This window comes from Onychomys torridus, chromosome 6, assembly GCF_903995425.1.
Source record: "Onychomys torridus chromosome 6, mOncTor1.1, whole genome shotgun sequence".
NCBI lineage: Eukaryota > Metazoa > Chordata > Mammalia > Rodentia > Cricetidae > Onychomys > Onychomys torridus.
The window spans coordinates 102,294,561-102,320,186 of NC_050448.1; the positions used below are offsets into that span (position 1 = coordinate 102,294,561).

The 25,626-nt window shown below is 40.7% G+C and overlaps 1 protein-coding gene across 50 annotated transcripts in view; it reads right to left on the reverse strand.

The window, feature by feature from the left end:
* Nucleotides 1-21,394: 21,394 nt before the first annotated feature.
* Ank2 (ankyrin 2) overlaps nucleotides 21,395-25,626 on the reverse strand; it is a 582,948-nt gene continuing 578,716 nt past the window's right edge. For 49 of the 50 annotated variants that reach the window (XM_036190288.1, XM_036190294.1, XM_036190287.1 and 46 more), the window contains one exon: nucleotides 23,707-23,779. In XM_036190288.1, the coding sequence (XP_036046181.1) occupies nucleotides 23,765-23,779 (15 nt within the window). In that variant the 3' untranslated portion in view covers nucleotides 23,707-23,764. Of the gene's footprint in view, nucleotides 23,780-25,626 lie in introns of all 50 variants that reach the window. The other variant, XM_036190330.1, reaches the window with a different exon arrangement.

The following is a 25,626-nucleotide window of genomic DNA, read 5'->3' on the forward strand; positions in this document are numbered from 1 at the left end:
AAAGGCATGTGTCACCATGCCTGGCTGTTTCCAGTGTGGCTTTGAACTCACAGAGATCCAGATGGATCTCTGCCTCCAGAAGGCTAGGATTAAAGGTGTGTGTGCTACCATTTTCTCTATGTCTGTCTAGTGGATGTTCTGTTCTGTGACTCCAGACATATTTATTAGGGTGCACAATATATTGGGGGACACAATATACCTACAATTGTTCATTGTAGTGAATTGTTGGTCTGGTTCAAGATCTCTGGCTTTTGGTACACTATCAATACTGGACCCTCACCAAAACTCCTCTCAAGTATCCTGCTGTTGTCCCAGGCATGGAGATCTTGAATCTCTGATTCCACAGGACCAATACTTTCACATGTATAATCGGCAGGTTATACATAGATAGGGTAGATGTTGGAGTGGGCCAACTCAAGGTACTAGATGTGAGCCTGAGTGGTAACTGAGTTGATCAGTCTGGGCCACTGGGACTGCTCCCCATTGGGTGAGGGGCATAGCCAGCTCCTCTGTATCTAGGCCATCTGGATCAACTTTCTAGTGCCTGTGGTGAGAGGTGGCACCAGCTCTTCCTCTGTAACAGCCATCAAGGGACAGGAATTCAAACATAAGCAACATATTTTAAAGGTAAAAATTTTAGAAAGCACAGAAAGACATAAAGAATTAATTCTTGTGTTCAAAGGATGGACTCCCATCCATTTATCCCTTCTTCCATGTGTGCATCTGTATTGTATGCAATGCTCAATGACACTTTCCTACTGCCTTCTTTGGCAAAATAATGTTTATTTCATATTCCAGGAATATTTGTTTAAAATTAACAATGAGACATCCAAATTGGCCACTCAGACAGATTACCAAAATCCTTCTCCAAGGCTTAGCTGGGTGAATTCCTGAGATCCCTGCTCCACACATGTTCATCAGCCCCCACATCTAGCCTGGGTCCCACATCTAGTATCCTGGCCTAGCATGGTCATCTCTGTCAGTGCCACAACCAACCTCTAGGCTTCTACCATGAGCTTCTACACCTGTCACTGGTCCATAGGCTCCACCCACACCACTTCTAACCTTCCAAGACAGCAATATCCTGCACATCTTTCTCTAGTGTCTGCCTCAGTGAGTCTGCCTGATCCTATTCTCCATGGATAGTCAATAACCCCTCAAAATATCCCCAAATTCCAGACTTGTACCAAAATGTACTGTGGGGGCCCACAGAGGCTCTCTAGTAAGACCTTACTCAAGGTCAGAAAGTCTGAGCTTGCTTTACCCAGCAGGACTGCATAATGGGATTATTTGGCCAAGGGCATGGTTACCAGATGTTTTGAAGGGTCTACATTTGTTGGTACTTTATAACTTGACCTTGGAAGGGGTGGGTCTTTTGCCCCTCCCCTTGCTGATGGATAAAAGAGCCATTATTACAATCAACCTATGTGAGTCTATTAAATGGGTAAAAGAATTTATTAAGATATAAATTGAGGAAATACACTCACAATTACAGAATGGAGTAAACAGCAGAAGTCATCTGATCTGACCGGGAGCAAATCCATCTCAGGAGCAAATCCATCTCATAGGCAGGAGCAGGGGCCAGGCACATGTGACCCTTCTCCAACTCCTTATAAGAGGTCAAGTACAATGGCAGGAAGCACTGCCTCCTCTGGGCCATATAGCCTGAGGTCATGAGCAACACAAATACCACTAAAGCCCATTATGAATAAAGTCAAGGCAACTGGGTATTGACCTAGGGCCCTTCTGAAGTTATGCTGTGTCTCTGTCTTTCTCTCCTTCTGACCCTATATTTCTATCTAATACTTCCTCATTATTCTCTCCTCCCCCCAAGAACTCCTCAGCAGGTCAAAGCTGGTCTCCTACAATGTATATCCTGCACACCATCCTAGTTCCCTGTATCTATCTGACTTCATCCCATCTAAGCTTTATCTAGGCCCTAGGCCCAACTTGACCCACACATACTCTCTTCTGGCCAAACCTACTCTATCCACATATTATACAAAACCAATAAAGAAGTCCACATGCCCATATTTCATCACAAAAAATAGAAATAATATGAAGGATTAGGCTAGTATCCCATCTATAGGACCTACCAGTCTTGTATACAGGTTTGACAATGAAAATGACCTAGATGAACTCTAGGACACAGGATTTAAAAGAACAACTAATTATAAACTTCATCAAGGAATTAAAATAATTTAAAGAAAACATGAAGAAATAGCTCAATGGACTTATAAAGAACTTAAAGAGAACAAATGCCCAAGTGATGCCCAAGAAAACACAAACATAAGATCTATAGAAACAAAACACTCTAGTATTCAAAAAAGAAACAGGCATTGAAGAATACTTAAGCTGAAATAAATATGGAACTGAAAAATCCAGTAATCCAATTAGATAACTTAACTATAATGAATCAAGCAGAATATAGAATATCAGGAGTTGATGTAGATGTAACCGTCTTGTTAAATAAGAAACACAGAGCCAGTTGCAGAGTTAAAAACCACGAGGTCAGAGCAAGAGTGGAAAACCTTACCCTTCACTGCTTCTGCTGTCCTTCCTCTCTGCAAGAGACCTACTTCTGTATGTCCTGTCTTTTTTATAGACTTTCTCTTCTGTTTTCTCATTGGTTGTAAACCCAGCCACATGACCTCCTCGTCACTGCCTGTCTGTCAGACCTCCAGGTCTTCTATGGTTGGTATTGAGATTAAACGCGTGTGTCTGCCATGCTGGCTGTGTCCTTGAACACACAGAGATCTACCTAGCTCTACCTCCCAAGTGCTGGGATTAAAGGTGTGCACCACCACCACCACCACCACCCAGCTTCTGCTCTGGCTTGCTCTGACCTCAAGGCAACTTTATTAACATACAAATAAAATCACATTTCAATACAAATAAAATATCACTATAAGTTGAAGATAATGAAGAGGATCTAAATGAAATATTTTTTAAAAGTCACATAGAAAAGGCACACACAGAGAATACTGAACACTGTGAAAAGATAAAATGTTCAAATCATAGGTATACATGAGGAAGGAATCCCAGGTCAATGGCATAAACCAGAGATCATCAACAAGATCATGAGAGAAAACTCATCCAAACTAAGGAAAGACATAACTTCACAGGTACAAGAAGCCCAAAGAACACCAAATAGACAAAACCAGAAAAGAAAACTCCACAGCATATCAGAGTCATGATACTAAGTTTACAGAACAACAACAAAAAAAAAAGAGTATTGAAAGTTTTAAGAGAAAAAAAATACAAGTCATGGGTAAAGAATAACAGCTGATTTCTCAATGGAAACTTTGAAAGCCAAAAGAGCTTGGGTCCATGCATGCCAAATTCAGATGAAAGAGAAAGGAAAGCTTCCCATAATCTAAACAATTTATATCCAACAAATCAAGCTTAAAGAAAACACAGGAAACAAAATTATGGTATAAAGAGAGGAATGAGCATTGCTAAGAGATTGTAGAACACAAATATTATTGGTAAAATTCACCAACACACTCTACACACACATTGCAATAAGAACTTTATATATTAATGACCCCAGCTTTCCAATCAATAGACACAGGTTAGCTGAACAGATCAAGAAACAAAGGCATCTATGGTTTGTATATGAGAAACACATCATAACTTTAAAGATAGGAACCACCTTAGGGTGAAAAGATGGACTAAAGTATTTCAATCAAATGGGACTATAAAAGCTGTAATCAGTCATTGCTACCCTAATATCTGACAAAATAGTCTTCAACAAAAGGAAACTATTCAGGAGATATAAAGAAGGAATATGTGTGTGTGTGTGTGTGTGTGTGTATATATATATATACATACATATATATATATATATATATATATATGTATGTATGTATATATATATATATGTATGTATATATATAAATTCCACTTAAACACCAAAGAATATGCATCCTATTCAATAGCACATTTTAGAGGTCATCCACTCCCTAAAATAAACCATATCCTGGAACCCAAAACAAATCTTTACGAACTCAGAAAGATTGAAATAACTCCATGTATCCTATTTGATAATAATGTAATAAAACTTAGAACATACAGCCAACAAATTTCTAGTGGATATATAAACTCATGGAGACTAAACAATTCATTACTGAATGATGAATAGGTCAAAGAGGAAATCAGAAAAACAATTCAAAGTGTCCTGTACTGAATGAAAATGAAAACATACCACAACAAAACCAGACTAGACATTAACTCATGATCTTCTTGCTTCAGTCCCCAAGCAGCTGAAATTACAGCTCTATGCCTTGGCCCATCCTAGTGTCTGCGAGGATCAACTGCTAGACTGCAGTACAGCTTCCTATCTCTACCTGGACCCTTCAGCTCCCTCTATCTGTACTTTGTTGAGCAGGTTTCTGCACACACATGGACAATCACATACAAACTCTGTAGCTTACCATTCAAGATTTCAAATGATTTGGGGGAGATGATGGCTCAGCCAGAAAGAGTGCTTGCTGTGCAAGCACAAAGATCTTTTTTATTGTCTTTTTAAAATTAAGGAATTTTTTATTCATTTTACATACCAACCACAGATGCCCTCTCTTCCATCCTCCCATGCCTTCAATTCCCCCCTCCCCGTGCGGCCCCAACCCAACCTCCATTCCTCCCTCCAACAAGATATGGCCTCCTATGGGGAGTCTGCAGAGCCTGGTACATTCAGTAGAGGCAGGTCTAAGCCCCTCCCCCTTCATCAAGACAGTGCAAGGTGTCCCACCATAGATAGTGGGCTCCAAAAAAGCCACCTTATGCACCAGGGATGGATCCTGATCCTACTGCCAGGGAGTCCCTTAAGCAGAACAAGCTATACAACTGTCTTAATTATGCAGAGGGCCTAGTACAGTCCCATGGAGGCTCCACAGCTGTTGGTCTAAAGTTCATAAGTTCCCACTAGCTTGGTTCAGTTGTCTCTATAGGTTTCCCCCATCATGATCTTGATGCTCCTTGCTCATAGAATCCCTCTTCCCTCTCTTCAACTGGACTCCTGGAGCTTGGCCTGGTGCTTGGCTGTGGATGTCTGCATCTGGTAAGCACAAAGACCTTAATTCAAATCCCCAGCACCCATATAAAAAGCTTAGTATGGCCATGAAGGATCATATGATCCCATCAATATAGGGACAGAGACAGGGGGATGCTTGAGGTCTTGCTGGCTTCAGTCTTACCTACAGTTTCAATGAGAGACTCTGCAGCAAAGGAATAAAGTGGAGAGTAACTGCGCTAAACACCTGATACCTTCTTTTGGCCTTCCTACAAGTGCATACAATCACATACACAAGTACACATAGAAAAATGTAAATATTTTTATAGTCACAAAGAGACAGATTCATGCTATAGAAAATGAAAAGAGAAAGGGGAGCTAGGATAACTTACTGTTTAAAAACAGAAAACCAGGAGAGATGTCTTAAAGTAGGATACTTTGGGTTTGAAGTATTTTGTGTGAGCATCAAGTCCATGTATCTTGGATGACATTGATTTTAGGAAAAGATATTTCACAACAGAACACCAAAGTTGAAGGAAGTTCCAACAACTGGTCTTTATACCAACAAAAGCTGGTAGAGTGGACCTAAAGAAGCTGTTATATAACCAGCACCTAGGCATCACACTGTACAGAGTCCTTAGACTGTATGAGGACAAACAATCTGGTCATAGAATTAGCAGATATTTCTAATCCAATAGCTATTTAAGTAGACAATGTGTTAGGAGACTCTAACATCAGTCATTTGTTCAGAAACTGGTAAGGAAACACTGTGTCCTTGCAACTAAGTTATAATTCTGTTTCCCAGAATTGTTTGTTGTACTTAGAGTTTTTTTTTTTTTATAAAGTATGTAGTATTCATTGATATCTGACAACAACACTTAAAATGACAAAGAGAAACTATCATCTCCCTCTGGTACAATAGTGGTACTAACATCATGGGAGTAACCAATCACTTTCTGCTTGTATGTATGACCTACTCCACAAGATGAAACTCATACCTGGCGCCATTTTCTGGGCAAGAAGCTGTATCTATATGGGTCATTGGCCCTAGGGGAAAACCTACTACTATTATTCTACTACATGAACATCATATTAAACTAACTCATAATGACTTATTGTTATATCTACAGATTAATGAATCTCTCAATCCTCATAAGGAAAGCTTCTATTTTCAGTACATGATGATTAATACAGACTCTCACAACTGGTCAAAGTACAGAGAATAAGAGACCATGGAATGCCTATCTGTAAATGAAACATATTTACTGCATCCCCTCCTCAGAAGGTTCAGGGAGCCTTGCAGAAAAGGAGACAAAAAAATGTAAGAGCCAAGCACGATGAGTGACTACAAGGAAACAGCATCCTCCGGACTACAGGGCAGCTACACATAGGAGATGATAGTGGTTGTAACAGACAACATGCACAAGACCTGTGCAAGCTCAAGACAGACCAAACTCCAACATGGGGGAAATGGTAGACAAAAATTCCTTGTGCTGAGGAGCTACTAGCAACTGTTAGCTGCTGGGAGAGGGAATTAGTTTTCTTAAAGAGTGTAGACCCTTGTAGGTCAACCACACTCTAGTAGATGGCAAGACATTCAAGAATGTATAGAAAACGTAAATTGGACTCAATGGGCATAAAAACAAAAGAAAACAAAAATCAAAAAAGAGACACAAAGTTGGGTGGGAAGGAGTTGTGGAGGAGTAAATATGATAAAAAACACATTGTTTGAAATTTTTAAAGAATTAATAAAAATTTTATTTATTTATTTTATAATTTAATTTAATTTTACATATCAGCCACAGATCTGTCCTCCCTCCTCCCACCTCCATCCCCCACCCTCCCCCAAACCCACCCCCCATTCCCATCTCCTCCAGGGCGAGGACTCCCCTGGGGGTTCAGCTCAGCCTGGTAGATTCAGTTGAGGCAGGTCCAGTCTCCTCCTCCTTTCACCCAGGCTGAGCAAAGTGTCCCAGCACAGGCCCCAGGCTCCAAAAAGAAAAACTGCTGTATTTCATGACTAGCCTGGTCCACAAAACAATTTTTCGGTCCTTGTTTAGAAACAAAAACAAAAGCAACAAAACCCCCAGAATTACAAACCAGTACAAAGAGGCACAGCAACTTGACCCCTTCAAAAATCTACAACTTGTCAGCCAACTAATGCAAAGCCACAAAATGGTAGATGGAAACTTTAAAAGTTTATTAGTAAAAAATTTCAATAACCTTAGAGAAATCACAAACACCTGGTTTCAATATAGGACCTGAGAGGAAAGCTAAGAACCTAAAGGAAAGGTTAGCCAAGTGGCTGAACAAACAACCAACTTGGAAGGAAATTTTAGCAATAAAATTGAGATGTGGGGGTGGGGTGGGGGAAAGAAACATTAGAAAGAAAATATCTCAATGAGTCAAACAAAAAACACAGTAGAGAACATCATCAAGAGACTAAGCCAACCAGATAAGAGAATATCTGGAATGGAGGTTGATGCTGAGGAAGTACTGATGTAAACATTAACAAAAATGAATAAGGAAGTAGGACCACAACATCTAATACCTCTTGAATGCAACCAAGTCATCAAGACCAATGGGGTAAAAGTTAAAATCAAAAGTCATGGAAAACCCACCCAGTGAGCTTATAATAGAAGATTTCCCAAAGGAGAAGACAGGGTACACAACAAATGATGGACACTTGCCAGAGAAACATCTCAATGACACTATAGTCAGGGTGACAAAAACACAAAGCCAGGGGAAAAAGTAGTAAGAGCTATAAGGGAAGAGCACCCACTCTTCTACAAAGGCAAACACTCCAGTTTAATGCCAAATCCCCAGTCAGCAATCCTAAAACCCTGGAAAGCATTCAGTGATGTCCTTCAAGCTCTGAAAGGAAATAATTGCTAGTCAAGATGGCTACATCCAGCCCAGCTATCTGAAAATAGACAGAGAAATACGGATGTTTCAAAACAAACACAACATAAGGCAGTTCATGGTCACAAAGCCAGCATGGACAAGAGACTTAAAGGAATGCTATGCACCGAGGAGGAGAAAGAGTCTCAACGTAAAACCACAGGGAAAATACATAAAGAATAAATAAGAGAAAAATACATGGATAAGGGAAATCTAGAAATCCATCGTGTCCAGCACAGTAAACTGGCACATTCCTAAAGCCAATTGGAGAGAAAGTAAAGGGCAATCATCCAACCATCTATGTGAACAATCAAGAAAATTAGAGGAACTGGTATATGTTTGTCACTGATACCTTACGTGTGAATTGTCTTAGTTCACCAATAGAGAGATACAGACTGGTTTAAAAACTATATTCAACTATCTCTTGTCTCCAAGAAACTCACTCACTGGCAAATATACCCACAGACTGAGTCAAAGGAAGGAAACAATCTATGGAGTGAATGGAAGCTATAAAAATAAAATAAAACAAAACAGATGTAGCTATTCTGAGAGATGACAAAGTAGACTTCAAACCAAAATTTGTCAAAGTAAGAAAGAAGGCCACTACATGGATATCATAGGAACAATTCATTAAGTGGACATAACAATGATAAATGCATATGGCTGAATTCTTGGGCTCCTGGTTTCATAAAATAAACACTAATGGACAAAAATGGCCATACAGATCCTGATAAAAGTAAAAGAGTGTGACTTCATAGTCTACTCATCTTTATACAGTCCTTCAAATAAAAGTTACTAGAGAGACTTCCAAGTCATACTACACATCAAGTGGATTTAACAGGCTTACATAGAATATTACACTCAGCCAGCAGATATGGAATACACATTCTTCTCAGGAGCCCATGTAACCTTCTTTAATGCAGACTGCATTCTAGGCCACATATCAAGCCTTAAGGAACACAAGGAAATTTAAAGAATTGTTTGTATCTCATTTGATCATAGTTGGCTAAAATTAGAAATAAAAAACTATGGAAACTACATAAATACTTGAGATTAAACAAAATAACACTCTTGAATAACTAGTGGGTCATTAAAGAAATAAAAAAAGAAATAATCTAGAATCAAATAAAAATTAAACACAATTTGTCAGAACCCTGGGGCACAACTAAACCAACCCCAAGAAGAAAGTTTACAACTCTGATCTTAGATACTAAAATATTAGAGATCTCCAGTAGACAATCCAATCACACAATTTGAATTCTTAGAAAACAAGAACAAGCCAAACCCAAAGCAGTATGTGGTAAGAATTTAAAAAGATCAGGACAGAAATGAATGAAATGATGATTAAAAGAATATTGTGAAGAATCAAGCAATGAGTTGAGCTGCCAACATTAAATCAGGATGTTGTACACAGTGACGGTGGAGAAGAGGTACGTCCAGGAGCAGCTCGCCCGTGAACTTTGCTGAGACGTGAGGAAGCAAAGCTTGGGAACAGGGGAATGTGGGGACACCTCCCAGGCCTGACTGTGTGGTGTGGTGTGTGTATATGTGTGTGTGTGGTGTGTGTATGTGTGGTGTGGTGTGTGTATGGTGTTCATGTGTGTATGTTTTGTTTGTTGTATGTGTGTATGTGTGTGGTGTGGTGTGTGTGTGTGTGTGGTGTGTATGCATATGTGTGTGTATGGTGTTTGTGTGTGTATGTTTTGTTTGTTGTGTGTATATGTGTGGTGTGGTGTGTGGTGTGTGTGTGTGGTGTGGTGTGTGTGTGTGTGTGTGTGTGGTGTGGTGTGTGGTGTGTATGTGTGTGTGTGTGTGTGTGTGTGTGTCTGTGTCTGTGTCTGTGTCTGTGTGTGTGAAGATGAGGAGGGAGATTAGTGGGGATCAATACCTGCTTGATAGATGCAAATCAGTGTTCTTATGTGAAGAACATACTGCTTAAGTAACAAAGTATGAGATCCAATATATAAAATGACTGTGTTTCCTTGAAAATTTCCCAAGAAGATAATTTTCTGTAGAAGGAAAGCTAGGGATCAACTGTCAGAAGTAATTATTATCATCTGTTAGACATTTAGGTTAGCTTTTACCATCTGAGGGGCAGTTTCCAGGGAACTGGAGCCATGGCAGTATGGCGCTGCTATTCTGACCCTACCCCTTTCCTTCTCTAGGTAAGAAACTGCCTGCTTTCTGTGTGTGTGTGTGTTTGGTGTGTCTGTGATGCATGTGTGTATAGTATGTGTATGTGGTGTGGTGTGTGTGTGTGTGTGTGTGTGTGTGTTTGGTGTATGTGCGTTTTGTGTGTGTGTGTTTAGTACGTGTATGTGTGGTGTGTGTGTGTGTGTGTGTGTGTGTGTGTGTGTGTGTGTGTGTGTTTGGTGTATGTGCGTTTGGTGTGTGTGTGTGGTGCATGTATGTGTAGTGCCTGTATGTGATGTGATGTGTGTGTGTGTGTGTGTGTGTGTGTGTGTGTGTTTGGTGTATGTGCGTTTGGTGTGTATGTGTGGTGCATGTATGTGTAGTGCCTGTATGTGGTGTGTGTGTGTGTGTGTGTGTGTGTGTGTGTGTGTGTGTGTGGTGTTACATGTGGAGGTCAGAGGACCACTTGTTTGAGGAGTTGGGTTCCCTCCTCCCATCAGGTGGTTGTCAGAGTTGGCAGCAATTAATCTTACTTAACCCCTCTTCATATCCAATGGAGCATTTTTTTTTTTAATTAAAAAGAGAGACTAGCTCATCCCAACAGTTTTGAGCTAAAATAACTTTTGTTGGTTCAGTGGTTAAACTTTAATAGTCAATATGTGAGTTTATTGTGTGTTAAAAATACAGCCTGTAGACAAAGACGTTAAAAATTTGTAGATCTACAGCCCACTCCACATTTTACAGATAGAACTGTGAACGAGAAAAGTCCAGCCCCATTTCACAAGTCTGTGTGGACTGCGCACCTTCTACAGATGCCTGGTCGCCTGCTGTCCTCTAGTGGTAGAGCCAGAGATAAGTTCATTACACAGTGAAAGTCATCATCAGAGGAACTGCTCATCATCAATCATGTTGGTCTCTATAGATTGCACAACAAAGTTATAAGTCCTAGTTATCTTATTACTTATATTCATATCAGCCAACATTCTTTTCATAGAAATCATATAGCATGTGTTTCTCTTTGGGGAAACAATATATTTACAAAGTTTTCCTATGTTTAACTCATCTCTCCATTGGTCTAAAACTAAAGTATTAGTTATGAGTTAATACCTTATCAACAGTATTTATCTGCTTAGGCTTGCTCATCTATTTAGTAACTGGAACATATTCCCCCATTATGCAGCATGTGATAGGAATGAACAGGAGGAGGGAGAGAAAGTTACAAAAGGGATGGGGGAAGGAGAGAAGGAGGGAGGCAGGGAGGAAGGGAGGAAGGAAAGGAGGAAGGGAGGAAGGGAGGGAGGGAGGGAGGAAGGAAGGGAGGGAGTTACATACACATGACCTGGAGTGTCTCCCTTTCCACAGAGACCAGGGGAACAGTGACAACAGATTTACCAATCACAGTGACAATTTTAAAATGGTGTAGATATGGTTTACCTCCTCCTCTGCCTCTTACTAATTAATACATGTCTTGGTAGTCAAAGCTTCATGCTATTATACCTCCTATTAAATTTATAAACTATCATAAGGGCTTTTACACTATTAGTTCTTACAGATACTGTAGTATATTTCACATGTAGATATCAATGAATGTCTTAGGGTGGAATTGTTTAATCAAAGGGTTTTTATGTATTTAAATATACAGGGCACTGTTTTCATATTGTATCCCCAAAGGCCCTGGAGTACCCATTCTCCCATACTGGCACTTACAAAAATTATAATTGTTTCCAAATTGACAGGTTGAAGATGACCTTATCATTTTAATGTAGGTTTTCTTTAGTTACAGATGGAATGTGCCCACTTTCCCAGGGAAACAAGACATGTGCATCTTCTGCTTTCATTTTAAATTGTTAATGTTTGAGATCTTTTTATGTAGCCAGGAAATCTATACTTTTCCATGTGTCTTGTAATTGCTTTTCTGTATAGAAATTTAAATATTTAATGGTCAAACGAATGATTGTCTTCTAGGGATTTTTTTTCTTGTCTACAAAAGGTCTTTAATGATAGAGATTATAACAGTTTGTTCCAGCTTTCTTTGGTATGTTAGCAGTTTCTAAAATTCAGTCATCTAGAATGACTTTGGTGAAGGGGAACAAATGGAGATTTGGCTTTATTTCCTTTGCAAATAATCCACCATTTTTATCTAATGCTTTAGATAGTGGTCTACTCTTTCTGATTGTGTTGAGATGATACATGTGCCATATACCAAATTTCCAACTGATTTTGATCAGTTTCTCTTTCTGGATTCCCATTCTATTTTGTTGTCCTCTGCTATCTACAGCAACTGCACTCTGAACTGTTTTAATAAAAGTGACTTAAAATGCATTTATTTTCCAGTATGATAGCCAGGTAGGACCACTGCATCCTTTATTTGAAGCGTGCAGTCTTCTTGATGAATCTGCATGATTTCTTTTGTTTCCCTTCTGTGTATGTGGATGGACTTAGAGACCAGAGGTAGTTATCAGCTGTCTTCCTCTATTGTTCACCTCCTTGTTTTTAATTTTTATAATTTATATCTTTCTTTCTACAATTTTACATATAAATGCTATGCAAACTAACCATTTTCACTCCCTCTGTCTCCCTACTACTCCTGCCCACCCTTCCCACAAATCTCTGTCACCTTCATGTCTATTCATTTTGTTATATGACCCACAGAGATAACCAAGGCTGTCTGTGTGACCACGTATTTGGAGCTAGCCATTGGATGCTCAAGGGCTCAGCAGTGGGTACAATACTGAAGACAGTGATCCTGCCTCCCCTAGACTGCATCAGTAGCCAATAATTCAAAGAAGTGTAGAACATTCTTAGCTGTTTCCCCCACCTGGCTTTCTTGATTGATTGTTGATATGACCAGTTTAGGCCGAGTAAAGGTAGTAACAGTTGTGTGTTAGTGAGTGCCATGGATCTATCAAGTCTAGAGACTATACTGAGTCCAGCCCTTCACCCCATCTTCTGGTACTCACATATGTCAGGCCCTCTCTTCCACAGTGTTTTCTGCACCATGGAGGGGGTGGTATCAGTGACTTGTTTATGGATGGGCCCACATCTGTCATTTATTCTTTGCCTCTTGGGAGAAGATTTCTCTGTGAATCTGGAACCACTTGTTGCGCTTGCCAGTGCTCATCCTGTCCCCAACCCCCGCACAGCTCCCAGGGCTGGGGTTACAGCTGCTCTACCCAGCTTTGATGTAGGTGCTGGGGATCCAAACTGAGTCACATTCCCATCCTCTCTTTTTTAGTTTTAAAAATATTTTAAAATTAACTTTATAGGAAGCACGCAACGTAATGGGCTTTATCACAGCACGTTCATATGTATTTGTTATTATACCTTGTTCTCAACTGAATGCCTCTCTCACTTCCCTCCCCTGCACCCATATTTTAAACCATTTTATTGTTTTTAGGGGTTTTGCATTTGTTATTCTCTAATGTGCTTGTTCTTATTCAGAAATATAAACACAATTAATATCTCATTAATCTGGGGAGTTTGGCATTGTATTCAAAATAATAAATCAATACAAATTTCTTCCAACAAAATTCTTTTCATTTTTTGAGATTAAAATATAATCACATCACTGCTCCTGTCCCATTTTCCTCCCTCCAACCCTCCCATGCACCCCTCCTTCTTCTCTTTCAAATACATGGCCTCTTTTTTCATTAATTGCTGTTACATGCATGTACATGCTGCACAGGGGAGGACTGTTTCCCTGGTTCTCATCACTGAATGAGTCCAAGGAGAAAGGCGAAATGCTCTCCCTACTGTGACTCATCCCCATGCAATAAATAGGGGCCAACATAGGACACAGAGACTGAGGGAGACCCTACCTGCCTTATGGACTTTGGCTTTTCCTGTTGGACTCACTAATACAGCTTTGGGGTAGACAACATCATCAGCTCTTCTTGATCTCCGGTTTGCTGGCTGTGGATTATGGAGGTTTCTCAGCCTCCATAATCATTCGAGCCAATTCTTTACCCAAACAAAAAAACCAACAATCCTTTTGATATCCTTATCTATCTATCTATCTATCTATCTATCTATCTATCTATCTATCATCTATCTATCTATCTATCTATCTATCTATCTATCTATCTACCTGTCTAGGTTCTGTTTCTTTGAATTAATTAATGGCCATTGACATCTACTTTTACATAAAACAAAGTCAAGGACTTCTGAAAGCATGAGCCTGCTGCTTAGTTGTTGTTTTGTTTTGTTTTGTCTTTAACATCAGTGTGGCATGATCTAGAGTCCTCTGGGAAAGGGAACATCCACTGAGAAAGTGCCTCCATCAGATTGCCTGTAGGCAAGTCTGTGGAGTATATTCTTGATTAGTGACTGAGATGGGAAGGCCCATCCCACTGTGGGCAATGGCACCCTGGGCTGAGCAGGCCACGGAGAGGAAGCCAGTAAAGCAGCTTCTCCCCTGGCTTCTGCATCAGCTCTTGCCCTGGGATCCCCCAATGATGACTCAACTGTGGTGACAGAAGCCTCTTCTCCCTAAGCTGTTTGTGATCAATGTTTTATCACAGAAAAGCAAAATGAGACAATGCTGCAGTCAATAATTAGGAGGAGAGTTTGAGAACAAGAAAGGGTTTACTTTGCTTTTTTGGGTTTTTGTTTTGTTTTGTTTTTTGGAAGAAAATTTAGAGCTACTAAACCGGGCCTGTTTTCTTGTATGAAAGCTATTTCTTCTGAAGTTACTTTTCATTATTTGTGAAATGATTGCTTTGCTGTATTCTTTGGCAGCATTACAAATGTAAGGGTTGGGGCCTGTATCTCTCAGGGACAGAGGGTGTTGTTGGAGATAAAAACTTGGGTGCCTAGCCCAGCTTTGTCATTTTCTTGTTTTTTTTTTTCTATTTTTATTTATTAAGACATTTTCTACTCAACCTACATACCACCCACAGATCCCATCTCCTCCTTCCTCCCCCCCCCCCAGTCCTCCCTCCCAAGCCACCCCACATCCTCACATCCCCCAAATCACAGCTTTGTCATTTTCTAGGTAATGACTGTGGTGGTTTGAAACAGTGGCCTCTAAAGGGAGTGGCACTATTAGGAGATGTGGCCTTTATTGGAGTAGGTGTGGTCCTGTTGCAGGAAGTATGTCACTATGGAGGCAGGCTTTCAGGTCTCATATATGCTCAAGACACTGTGTCTCAGACCACTTCCTGATGCCTGCAGAAGATATAGAACACTCAGCTACCTCTCAGCACCATGTCTGCCTGTGTGCTGCCAGGCTCTCCACCATGATAACAATGGACTGAAACTCTGAGACTATAAGCCATCACCCCATGTAGCAGGAATCTTAGACGGTCTTATTAATAAAATCAAACCTGAAGCCAGTTATTGGGGTGAACACTGGAAGATCAGAGACACAGAACAAGCCACAGCTTCCTCACCTTGCCAGTTCCTCAGCTGGTCTTGTTTCCTCAGACTGCAAGCTTCTGAGTCCTCATCCAAATGGGCCTCAGCTGAACTGTGCTGCTCAAAGCCTAAAAGCTTAACCAGCCAAATGCTACTAGTTTCTGGTCTTCACACCTTATATATCTTTCTCTTTCTGCTGTCACTCCCTGGGATTAAAGGCGTGTGTCTCCATGCTGGCTGTATCCTTCAACACACAGAGATCTGCCTAGCTCTGGCTCCCAAGTGCTGGGATTAGAGGTGTGTACCACCATTGCCCAGCTTCTGCTATGGCTTGCTCTGATCCACTTTCTAACCACCATTTTTGGCTCTGTATCTAGTAGCTGTCTCTTCTCTGACCCCAGATAAATTTATTAGGGTGCAAAATATTTTGGGGAACACAAAGCACCACAACCTCAATTAAATGTTTTCCTTTATAAGAGTTGTTGTGGTCATGGAGTTTCTTCACAGCAATAGACAATGATCTTACACAAATTATTCAATTTCTTTGCCTCCTGTGTCTCATCTGTAGCTGCCTGATAAGATTGTGGTGGAGACCATTGATGTTTCCAGGCCACTTTCCAGTAGCAAACCTGCAGTAAGTGTGACTCACCACGAGGATCCTGGTTCCTGCCTACCTGAGCACTCAAAACAATGGGTGGGACCATGAGGATCCACGAATCACTGAACAGAGAAACACAGTGGTTCCCTCTCAGCTCCTGTTTAATTGCTGCCCCTCTGACAAGGCGACTCCATTCAAGTCTCCCTTCCCTTGCAGGTCATGGGAAAATCTTCAGCAGTTCAAAAGGTCGAATGTTTTGAACTCCTTTCCAGTACTGGTGTGAATTCAATTCTGCCAGTGGAAGATACTTTATTTGCCAAAGATTCAAAAGGGAAGAGAGGGGGGACCCAAAAAACATTCAGAGGCAGCTGGAATCATGTGTCCTCGGCAGAAGACTCACAGAGTGTTTTCAAAGGTGTGACTGGGCATTCCCTGAAGAAACACACACACACACACACACACACACATACACACACACATACACACACACACACACACACACACACACTTATGTATGTATGTATGTATGTATGTATGTATGTATGTATGTATGTATGTATGTATATATATTGCTGCTGCTCATCCTAGCAGCCTGGACTTCTGTGTGCAGCTTGTGTAGACTTTCTCAGAGCAGCTTCACTGACTTTACTCTTTGGGATTTTCTGACATTTTATGCAAACTTATAATTCCATGATTAAATCCTTCCTGCTTAAAATAGCTAGACACCTCTACCTCTATAGTTTAGGCAAATCCCAATAGTTAGAGGCTGAATCATTCACTTCCACTCATTTATTGAAGGCCGAATAGCCACAGCTCCACAATGTGACAGCATCTAGAGACCAGGACTTCCCTAATGAGCGGCTGTCCTCTCAAACCAGTTATCTTCACACAGTCTTTTCTCTGTACGCACACTTCCTGGAACCATGGTGCCTCTTCCTTTTCCTATACAGTACCCAGTCTTATAAAATCAATATCTCTACTATGACTAATTTAAATTTAATTACACATTAAATGCAAAATCTCTAAGTACTATCACTTTGGTGAAACTCAAATTTGTTCATAATTGTCTTTAAATATTTTTGTATGAAGTAATGCAAATCATTGCTAGAGTTTGTTCATTGGGTACTATTGTTGTTATTAATTTCATTATACCCCTGAAAGTTTCCTGTCATTTACAATTTTATTTTGATGATTAGTAATTTTTTTCTTGTTTGTGGCTCTTACAGGTCTTTGCTTTAAAATCATTATCTCAAGGAATAGAAAAATACAAACATCACCAATCCTAATAAAAATACTGAATTATTTGCTGTTATTAAAATGTATATACTAAAATAAGACATTAATTTTATAAAATATACTTTAAAATTATAATCTATGCAGTTATAGATGATTAGATGCTAATTACTTTAAGATATGTTTTTGCAATATAGGATGTAACAATTCATTAGAAACGACTTATAGTCCTTATAGTCAACTTGCGTATCTGTGACAAAGAATATATAAAATATCATCATGAATAGAGAATTTGTATGAAAACTTACTTTATTTCATGCCTGGAAAGTAGGTGCTTATGGGTGTAATTTCTATGAGAAGTGATACATATTAAAATGGACTTTTTTCTTAGAATAAATAATATTAAAATAAAACCATGAGGCATTAGGCGGGCCCAAATCCAGTATCACTGGAGGCCTCACAAGAAGAGTCAGGTGGACACCGGAGACACTGGGATGAGTATACACAGAAGAAAGAGCATGGGAGGACACAGTGTGGCAGCCAGCTGTCAGGGCGAGGCTGCAGAGGAATCCAGTCTTACTAATACCTTCACCTTAAATATAGACATATTTCAGACATATAAGAAAACCACAGTGGTAACCCTGTCTAAGCACTCACTGTCTGGTCAGAAGTGCATATCCTCTCTCTAATTGTCCCTGTCTTAGGCTGGGGGTGGGGATGGGGGTCAGTTCTTGAAGGTTCCACCTATTTGCAAGTCACTTAAAAAGGTCATATAAAGCCTTCTTATCCAGAAGTTGTGGGTCTACAGCACTATGTGAAACTCCATCCTAAGAGGTCTGGGAAGGTGACTCGGTGAAAAAAGCTGTTGCTGTGCAATTGTGAGGGCAAAGTGGCAAACTGCGGACCGAACCCATGTACACATGCTGCATGAATGTGGTGGCCCACCTGTAAATCCAAGCCTCAGAGAGTAAGATGGAATCCTCAGGCTAAGTTATGAAAGTAGATTACCCAACCAGGTAGCCCCGGCTTCAGCAACGAAGCCTGAGTAAATAAAATAGAAATCAATCAAAGACAGCATGCAAGGTACCCACACATGTATCAACATGCATACATGCTGGGGATGCTGTGAATGTGTTGCTCTGATTCATTGATAAATAAAATGCTGATTGGCCAGTAGCCAGGCAGGAAGTATAGGATAGGCGGGACAAGCAGAGAAGAGAATGCTGGGAAGTGGAAGGCTGAGTGAGGAGATGCCAGCCTGTCTTCCAGGGAGCAACATGTAAAGGCAACAGGTAAAGCCACAGAACACGTGGTGACATATAGATGAACAGAAATTGGTTCATTTAAGATATAAGAACTAGATAGCAAGAAGCCTGCCACGGCCATATAGTTTATAAGTAATATAAGTCTCTATGTGTTTAATTGAGTCTGAGCGGCTATGGGAGCCGGGTGGACACAGGAATACTCCAGCTACACATACACATCAGAGACATACATGCTCTCTGTCTCTGTCTCTGTCTCTCTCTCCTGACCTAGATGAGGTCTGGAATCTTCATACACCCCAGGGAAAGGGGCACAGGGTACATTTTGCACTGATGTTGTGAATCAGTTGTATCTGCGTAACTGTAAGGACTGTTGAGTGTATATCCACCTTCAGTTAGCCTGACCTGCAGCTCCTCCCTGGGGCAGCTTTGCTGGGCTTATTGCTTACGAAGCATAGCCACTCAGGCAGGGATGTGGTCCAATTCTGTAGTCAGTTTTCAGACCGACAAAAACATAAAGTAAAAATTTGAGTTGTGGGTACAGCTTGAAAAGGGAATAGAAACAAGAGCTCTTGTGCAGCTTGAAAAAGAACTCTTGGAATCCCTCCCTGAGTAGCAGGCAGGTGGCAGTGGACTAGTGGTTCTGTCAAGGGGGGTGGGGTGTGTGTGGGGGAGGGGGTGTGTGGGGGGGTGGGGGTTAGCATTCTAACCTAGAGCAAATGTGTTAAAGTCTTCAACACTTGCTATGAGCTTGCTCCATCCCAAGTGTGGACAGGTAAAGATAGATTCTGTGGCACACTGGCTTCTGTGGTATCTGGTCATAGCTTGCAGCTGTTGCCTGCATCTGCAGGATAATGCCCCTGGGGTAAGAATTATCTTCTCTTCCTGTTGAGGAAATCGTCTTCTAAGAGGTAATTTTCACAAAGGCCAGTCAGTGCCAACATCCTGACTGGATTCCAACCCAGGCCTTACTCAAAGCCACACATTTAACCATAAAAACCCATCATTTAACCATAAAACAACACATTTAACTATTTTTTCATGTTGCCTCTTAGAACTTTCAAGTACTCACTGAATTCAATATCCCAGAATGCCTGAGTCTGTCCACTCTGTTGAATTAGTAGAAACTTCACTCCCAATGTGCATGTGTACCATACAGACCCACTGTATCTGAAGTACACCTTTACATCATAAGTATACCTTAATATACTAGTTGCTCCATCCTGTGGCACTAACAAAAAGTGACAGGGAACTTTTACTTTAATCCGTGTACAGGAACTGGAAACCAGATCTTCCTTCTTCCTTAGGTTTTTAAAAGATTTTCTTGAGTGTTGTTTTTCCACTGACATGAAGTCGTATTTCTTATTTAGTCACGCAGTTCATTGCAAGACTGGATTCTGTTTTGATTAGACAAGACACAAAAAGAGCAGCTCATCCAAAGGGCAGAATGTACAGCTTTTCAGCAGGGATGGCCAATGAAGTTGACAAAAAGCTTTGATTTGCTTTTATACTAACAAAAGCAGCCGGGTTATCTTTATTGCATTACTCAAGAAGACCTGGTAGTGATTTGGGTTTTCATTAAACATTTGTGTAGTTCCCCTTCATCTGACCTATTCTCATGCCTGGTATTTACCCATGAGTGGCCTCTCCATGCCGACATAAACTGAATGACTCACACAAGCAGCTCATTTCCAATGGATGCTGGCATCTGAGCACTTGCGTGTGATTCACACCTCTGTCTGACTAATGCTGGTCATTCACAAGCACTGCATCATCTTCCCTCAGATTAGAGGTTCTTTCCAACCCACTGCTAAATATATTTCAGTAAAAGGCCATGTGAGTCGCTGGCGTTCATTTTTTTTACACTGGGGTTTGCACGGAAGATAATTAGCCAGGAGGAAATACAGTAGTGTGTTTCTCTTGCTCTGAATGTTCTCCATCAAGTGCCAGGCAAGCCAAACCCAGTGTGGCAGGAAGGAGGAAACATGGCACAGTAAGCACATGACAGAGACATCTTTACTGCTACTTTCAAACACAGAGAGAAAAACAAACTTCAATACTCTGTTTTCTTAGGGGGAAAAAAAAAACTGTCAGATAGAATTGTTAGTTCCAGAAGATCTTGTCAATGAACCAGAAATACCACAGATCTAGTTGGCCTGTTAATGCTGTAGTAAGACTTAAACAAACCCACTCATTTTTAAACACTTGCTTTCACTGTACATATACACAACACACACACACACACACACACACACACACACACACACACACACACAGAAAGAGAGAGAGAGAGAGAGAGAGAGAGAGAGAGAGAGAGAGAGAGAGAGAGAATAGGAATGATGAAGCAGTGTTTTATTTTTTTCTTATTCTTTTTAAACCCAAACACTCCAAAGGATTTCAGTTTGGCGTATTCTTGCCTTATCTTCATATAAATGTATTCAGTTAATTTCCTGTTCTCTGGCTGCCAAAAAAGAAAGAAAAACCCAGGGCTAACTGCTCTTCCCAAAGTCTCTATCTCACACACTATCACTTTACAAAAGTGAGCCAAATTCCTGTGGCCTTGCCACATGTGTTGTTGACCAGTCAACAATTCCCCAGTTCTCCTGTCCCCCAAGTCCTCAAAAGCTCCCATCTTTCATTTACCAGACAGCCTCAAAATAAACATATATCCTTTTCTTTTCCCATTGAGTAACAATAAGAATAAAAGTTCCTTGGGACTGTGACATGCTAATCCAGTGCACACCACCATCTGGGCTCCCATCACATTTATTACTAAATAAAAACACTCAGGAGAAAAGGCAGTTGGTGTGTTTCTGGTGGCTTCATAGCTACTTTGTTTGGCAGCCTCTGATTCTCCTAAAATCAGACCGGTGACAAAGGATGACAACACACTGCGGCCACATTTAACACTTGTACATTTTATTTAGTTAAATCAGCCATTGTACAACATTGCAGCTATGTATTGTTAGTGTTGTATTGTTTTCCATTAACTAATACATGCCCTCATAGATATATTCAATTAGTGTTATCACCATGGGAACAAGATGCTGATTCATCAACTGAAAATTCACTTCTTCTCACAGTATTCAAGTTTTTTTTTTTTCTGATAACACAGCAAAAAAATCAAAATCGAAAAAAGGTGAATAACCATTATGTTGCTACACAGACATCATCTGCACTGCAAAGAACACAACAGAAAGGCTTTTCATGAGCTCCGGTGAAGGTCTGACAAGATGGCCATGGCATAGCTCAAAAAGGGCTGCCACCTGCCTCTCTTGTTCTGGATGCCAAAGAATACTTAGTTTCTACTCAACACCCCCCACCCCCTCCAGAAAGTGCAAATGTTGGGGGCTCAGGAGATTTGGCTGATGGGAAACCTCTCTCCCAAGAAAATTCCTCTCTTGGCAATGCTACTTTAAAAGATGAAGTGCCATGGTTTGTCTCGTTTGTGTTTGACATTCCGAGCAATGAGTCAGTTCTGCACGCAGGAAAAGGCCAGATAGGATCGGAAGAAGTTCAGTCTCAGGAGAGCACACTGTTTTCTTTTCTTTCTTTCTTTCTTTCTTTCTTTCTTTCTTTCTTTCTTTCTTTCTTTCTTTTTAAATTTCATCTTCATTGAATATACTTTTCTTTAACAAATAACTGATTCAAAACGTATACTGTTTATATGAATATATTTGTGAATATATATATATATATGTTAAAATGCTACACAGCTTCAACCACTAGAGGGATTAGACGTCGGGCATGGGAATCACTCAGACTGTCATTGTCCCTTCTCTGAAACAAACAGAAAGTTACACAAACGCACTTCAGTTTCCGAGGGTGTCTGGGTCTCAAATAAATAAATAAAAAAATTAATCAAAACCAAATTTTTCAAGGATTTCTCAATCTCGTCTGCAAACTGAAAAGCAGACATAGCTAGAAAGTGAAAGCCCAGAGTGAAAATCATTAGTGTGATAAGAAGGGCTGAGTGTGTGTGTGTGTGTGTGTGTGTGTGTGTGCGTGCGCGCGCGCGCGCGCGCGCGCGCGCACGCGCTCTCGTTTAATGCCACATGCAGGTATTAAGAGATACATCTGGAGGTGGGGTTTAAAAAAAAAAAAAAGATAAGAAAAGAAACCACTCCAACATGGTGACAGCATTTAACATTGTGTGTGGCTCATAAATCTTGTTTCCATGAATTATCTACAGTGCAGTGGCCAGAAGAACGTACCACCAGTAAGACAGCGTGGTTTGCTAAAGCAGCAATGAACACTGGAAAACTACAGTAGTTATAGCTTTTCAAATACCCTGCCAACGTGTCCAAAATCAAAAACACCTGAAAGCGCTAGAATGCCACCCATGCAGCTTCTAGCACCAGAATACCTCATTGTTTCCACCTGCTCACCTGTGCGCCCTTCTTCTCCTCCCTCAGGGTGGCAGTCGGAGAGCCATCAGCAATGGCTGACCAGTACTAGAGACAGCTCCTTGGGATCAGTCTTCAAGGTTGTGATCCTGCCTTTAGGAGCAATGGCTACTCTGGAAGCGCTAAGGACATGTCTAGGTCTGAAGTGTCCCTTCCATAGAACGGCATTACCCTTCAACTGTGTTAGCAATATCTTAATTAACCATTGTTCAGCAATCTCAAGAGGCTTTTATTTCCTGATGCCCAGTGTGATTATGACAGGCAGTGGTTTAAACTTTACTCTGTTGTACGTCTGAGAATTTCAGCTATATACAGTATGCACGGATATCCTCGGGAGGATTCCCCTCTTGTCACTTGAAGAAGTCTGCAGGTGAAGTTCTCCTGATTCACGGATTTTCATGGAGCTTGTGCAGAAGCAAAGAACAATGGAGGTGCCAGTTCCCAGGCTAGCATGGATGCTCAAAATAGTTGAATACAGCATCCAGAATGAAGGATGCTATCTTTGGTCACAAATTAGCTTATAGTTAGAGAGAGTAGGGGGAGAAGGAAGCAAAAGAAAATGCTGTGTGTATTGGCCGAGAGTGGAAATGTCTCGGGATCCCAGTAATTAGGCCACGTAGGTCACTCCTGTGAGGAAATGGGAAGTTGCATATTGAGTGGGTGTGTGGCTTCTGGTGAGAACTGGGCAGCTCCTCATTTGGCCTCTTGCTTTGTGCTCTCCTTGCAGAAATGCCGAAGGAGTTGCTGGAGGTCTCTCTGGAGGTCGTCTTGGTCTAGTGCTCCGGGAACATCCTCCAGGTGCTCCAAGTTGATGTGTTTCCCCTGCTGGTCCTTCACCACAGCCCTCTTCTGTGTACTGGCTTTATTCATTGTTGTCCTACAGGGAGCAGACGAGATCATTAGAGCCTTTGCCCGCGTACCCAGTCACTTCCTGTCTTGTCCCTGCATCTGTTCCTATTAGCTAATGATGACAGGTAGACAGGCGTGTTTCTCACATGTCTCATAAAGGAGGCTCTCCTGTTGGAAATGACTCAGAAAGCTTTAAAAAGTGTATTTTGGAACAAGACACACTCATTTTTTCAAATCCTTCAGAAATACTTGAAATAAAGGACACTAGTCCTTCATACACTTTCTCAAAGAAAAGCCAGAGTTTGGTTAAGTTGCATTGATCCGAAGATCCTTGTTTACTCTGAAACAATGATTCCAAAAGCACCATTGACAAGTTCAGAAAATCCCTTAAAAGTCACTCACTTCCCAGCCTGAATTTTGCCCAAATTTTGTTTTACTAGAATATTTTCACGAGTCTCTGATCTTTAACCATAGAAATATTCTACCAATAGATGAGAAAGGGACTTCCAACAAGAAAGCCTCGGAAGCTTCCTTGAGAGTCAGTCAGGGAGGAAAAGGAAATGGGAATGCCTCCCAAGAGCCGACGCTTTCTGTGTATCCTCAGGACCACCATGTGCTCAACTCCGACTGTGCATCCCACCACGCCAGTCAGCAGGCTGCTCCCTTCACAGCGTCCTTACCCCTGGAGCACCTTGAGAAAAGATGCTATAACTTGCTACTTTATTTCATGGTATTATTTTCTTAGAGTCCCCACTTGAAAATGATATTGCAATTTGCTCTTTCTCTATTCTGTCTACTTGTGAGAATAAGGCTTCATTCTGCAAATATGTGTTGATATGTATTTTATGTACTATGTATAGTTATAACAAATAAGAAAACCTGAGCTTAGGGGATTTAAATGACACCCCCACATAAATTTTTTTTTTTAAAACATTAGCTAAAGGTCCAAGATTCCTGAGTCTGGGTCCATAACCAGGAAGCCATGGATCTTCAAATCCAACAACATGGAGAACGACCAGGCATTTTCCTCATGAATTCCCAGTGTTCAAACCATGGTCTTTCTAACCTGATGCTAATTTCTAAAATTTTACTTCTGCCAAAATAATTCCAGCTTTCCTCTGGATAGCCTTGCTTCGTACCTCTTTCTCTGAGTCTCTCACTCTCTTAGATACTACATAAGTTATGTTTCCATTTGATGGTTTGTCTAAATTTGTTCCTCTTGATGGAATGTTCAAATTTTATCGCTGTGGTTGTAATCAGTTTGAGTATTTCTGGCTGCTCCCAGTCATTTCTGCCTGTTTACTCCACAATAGGCAAATATCTGTCTCTTTCTGCTAGGAATCAGGAGAAGGTTCCATCATTCCGGCGTCAGGGGCCAGGCCTACAGCTTGGGACATTTTTAAAAGTTATTCTGCAGATGTGTGCACATGTTCGTGCATATGCACATATATGATAAAATGACTTCAGTGATGTATGAACTCAAGGGCTATGCACCACTGAGTCCACACTGACTGGCAGTGTGACTGCAAATTATCTGTCACTATCTTCAGCTTGGTGTCCACCACTGCAAGGAGACAGGGACTCAACTGCTCTCCAAATCGGTTCCAATTCAAAGACCTTGGGATGCCAAGGTTTGCAGAGGCTGTATAGTTTCATCTGAATGATCAGACAAAAGAGTTCAACGTTCAGAACAGAAAAAGCATTTTATCTTTAATTCACATGGCATTTAAAAGCTCTAGGTGACCAATTATGTTCTTCTAAATTCATAGCTGCTGCTTTTTTTTCACATTTGAGCAGAAGGCAGAATGGTGGCAGAAGCTTTAATTTTACTCTTTTAATTATTATGTTCTAGAAACCTAAAATAGCCTGGTGGAG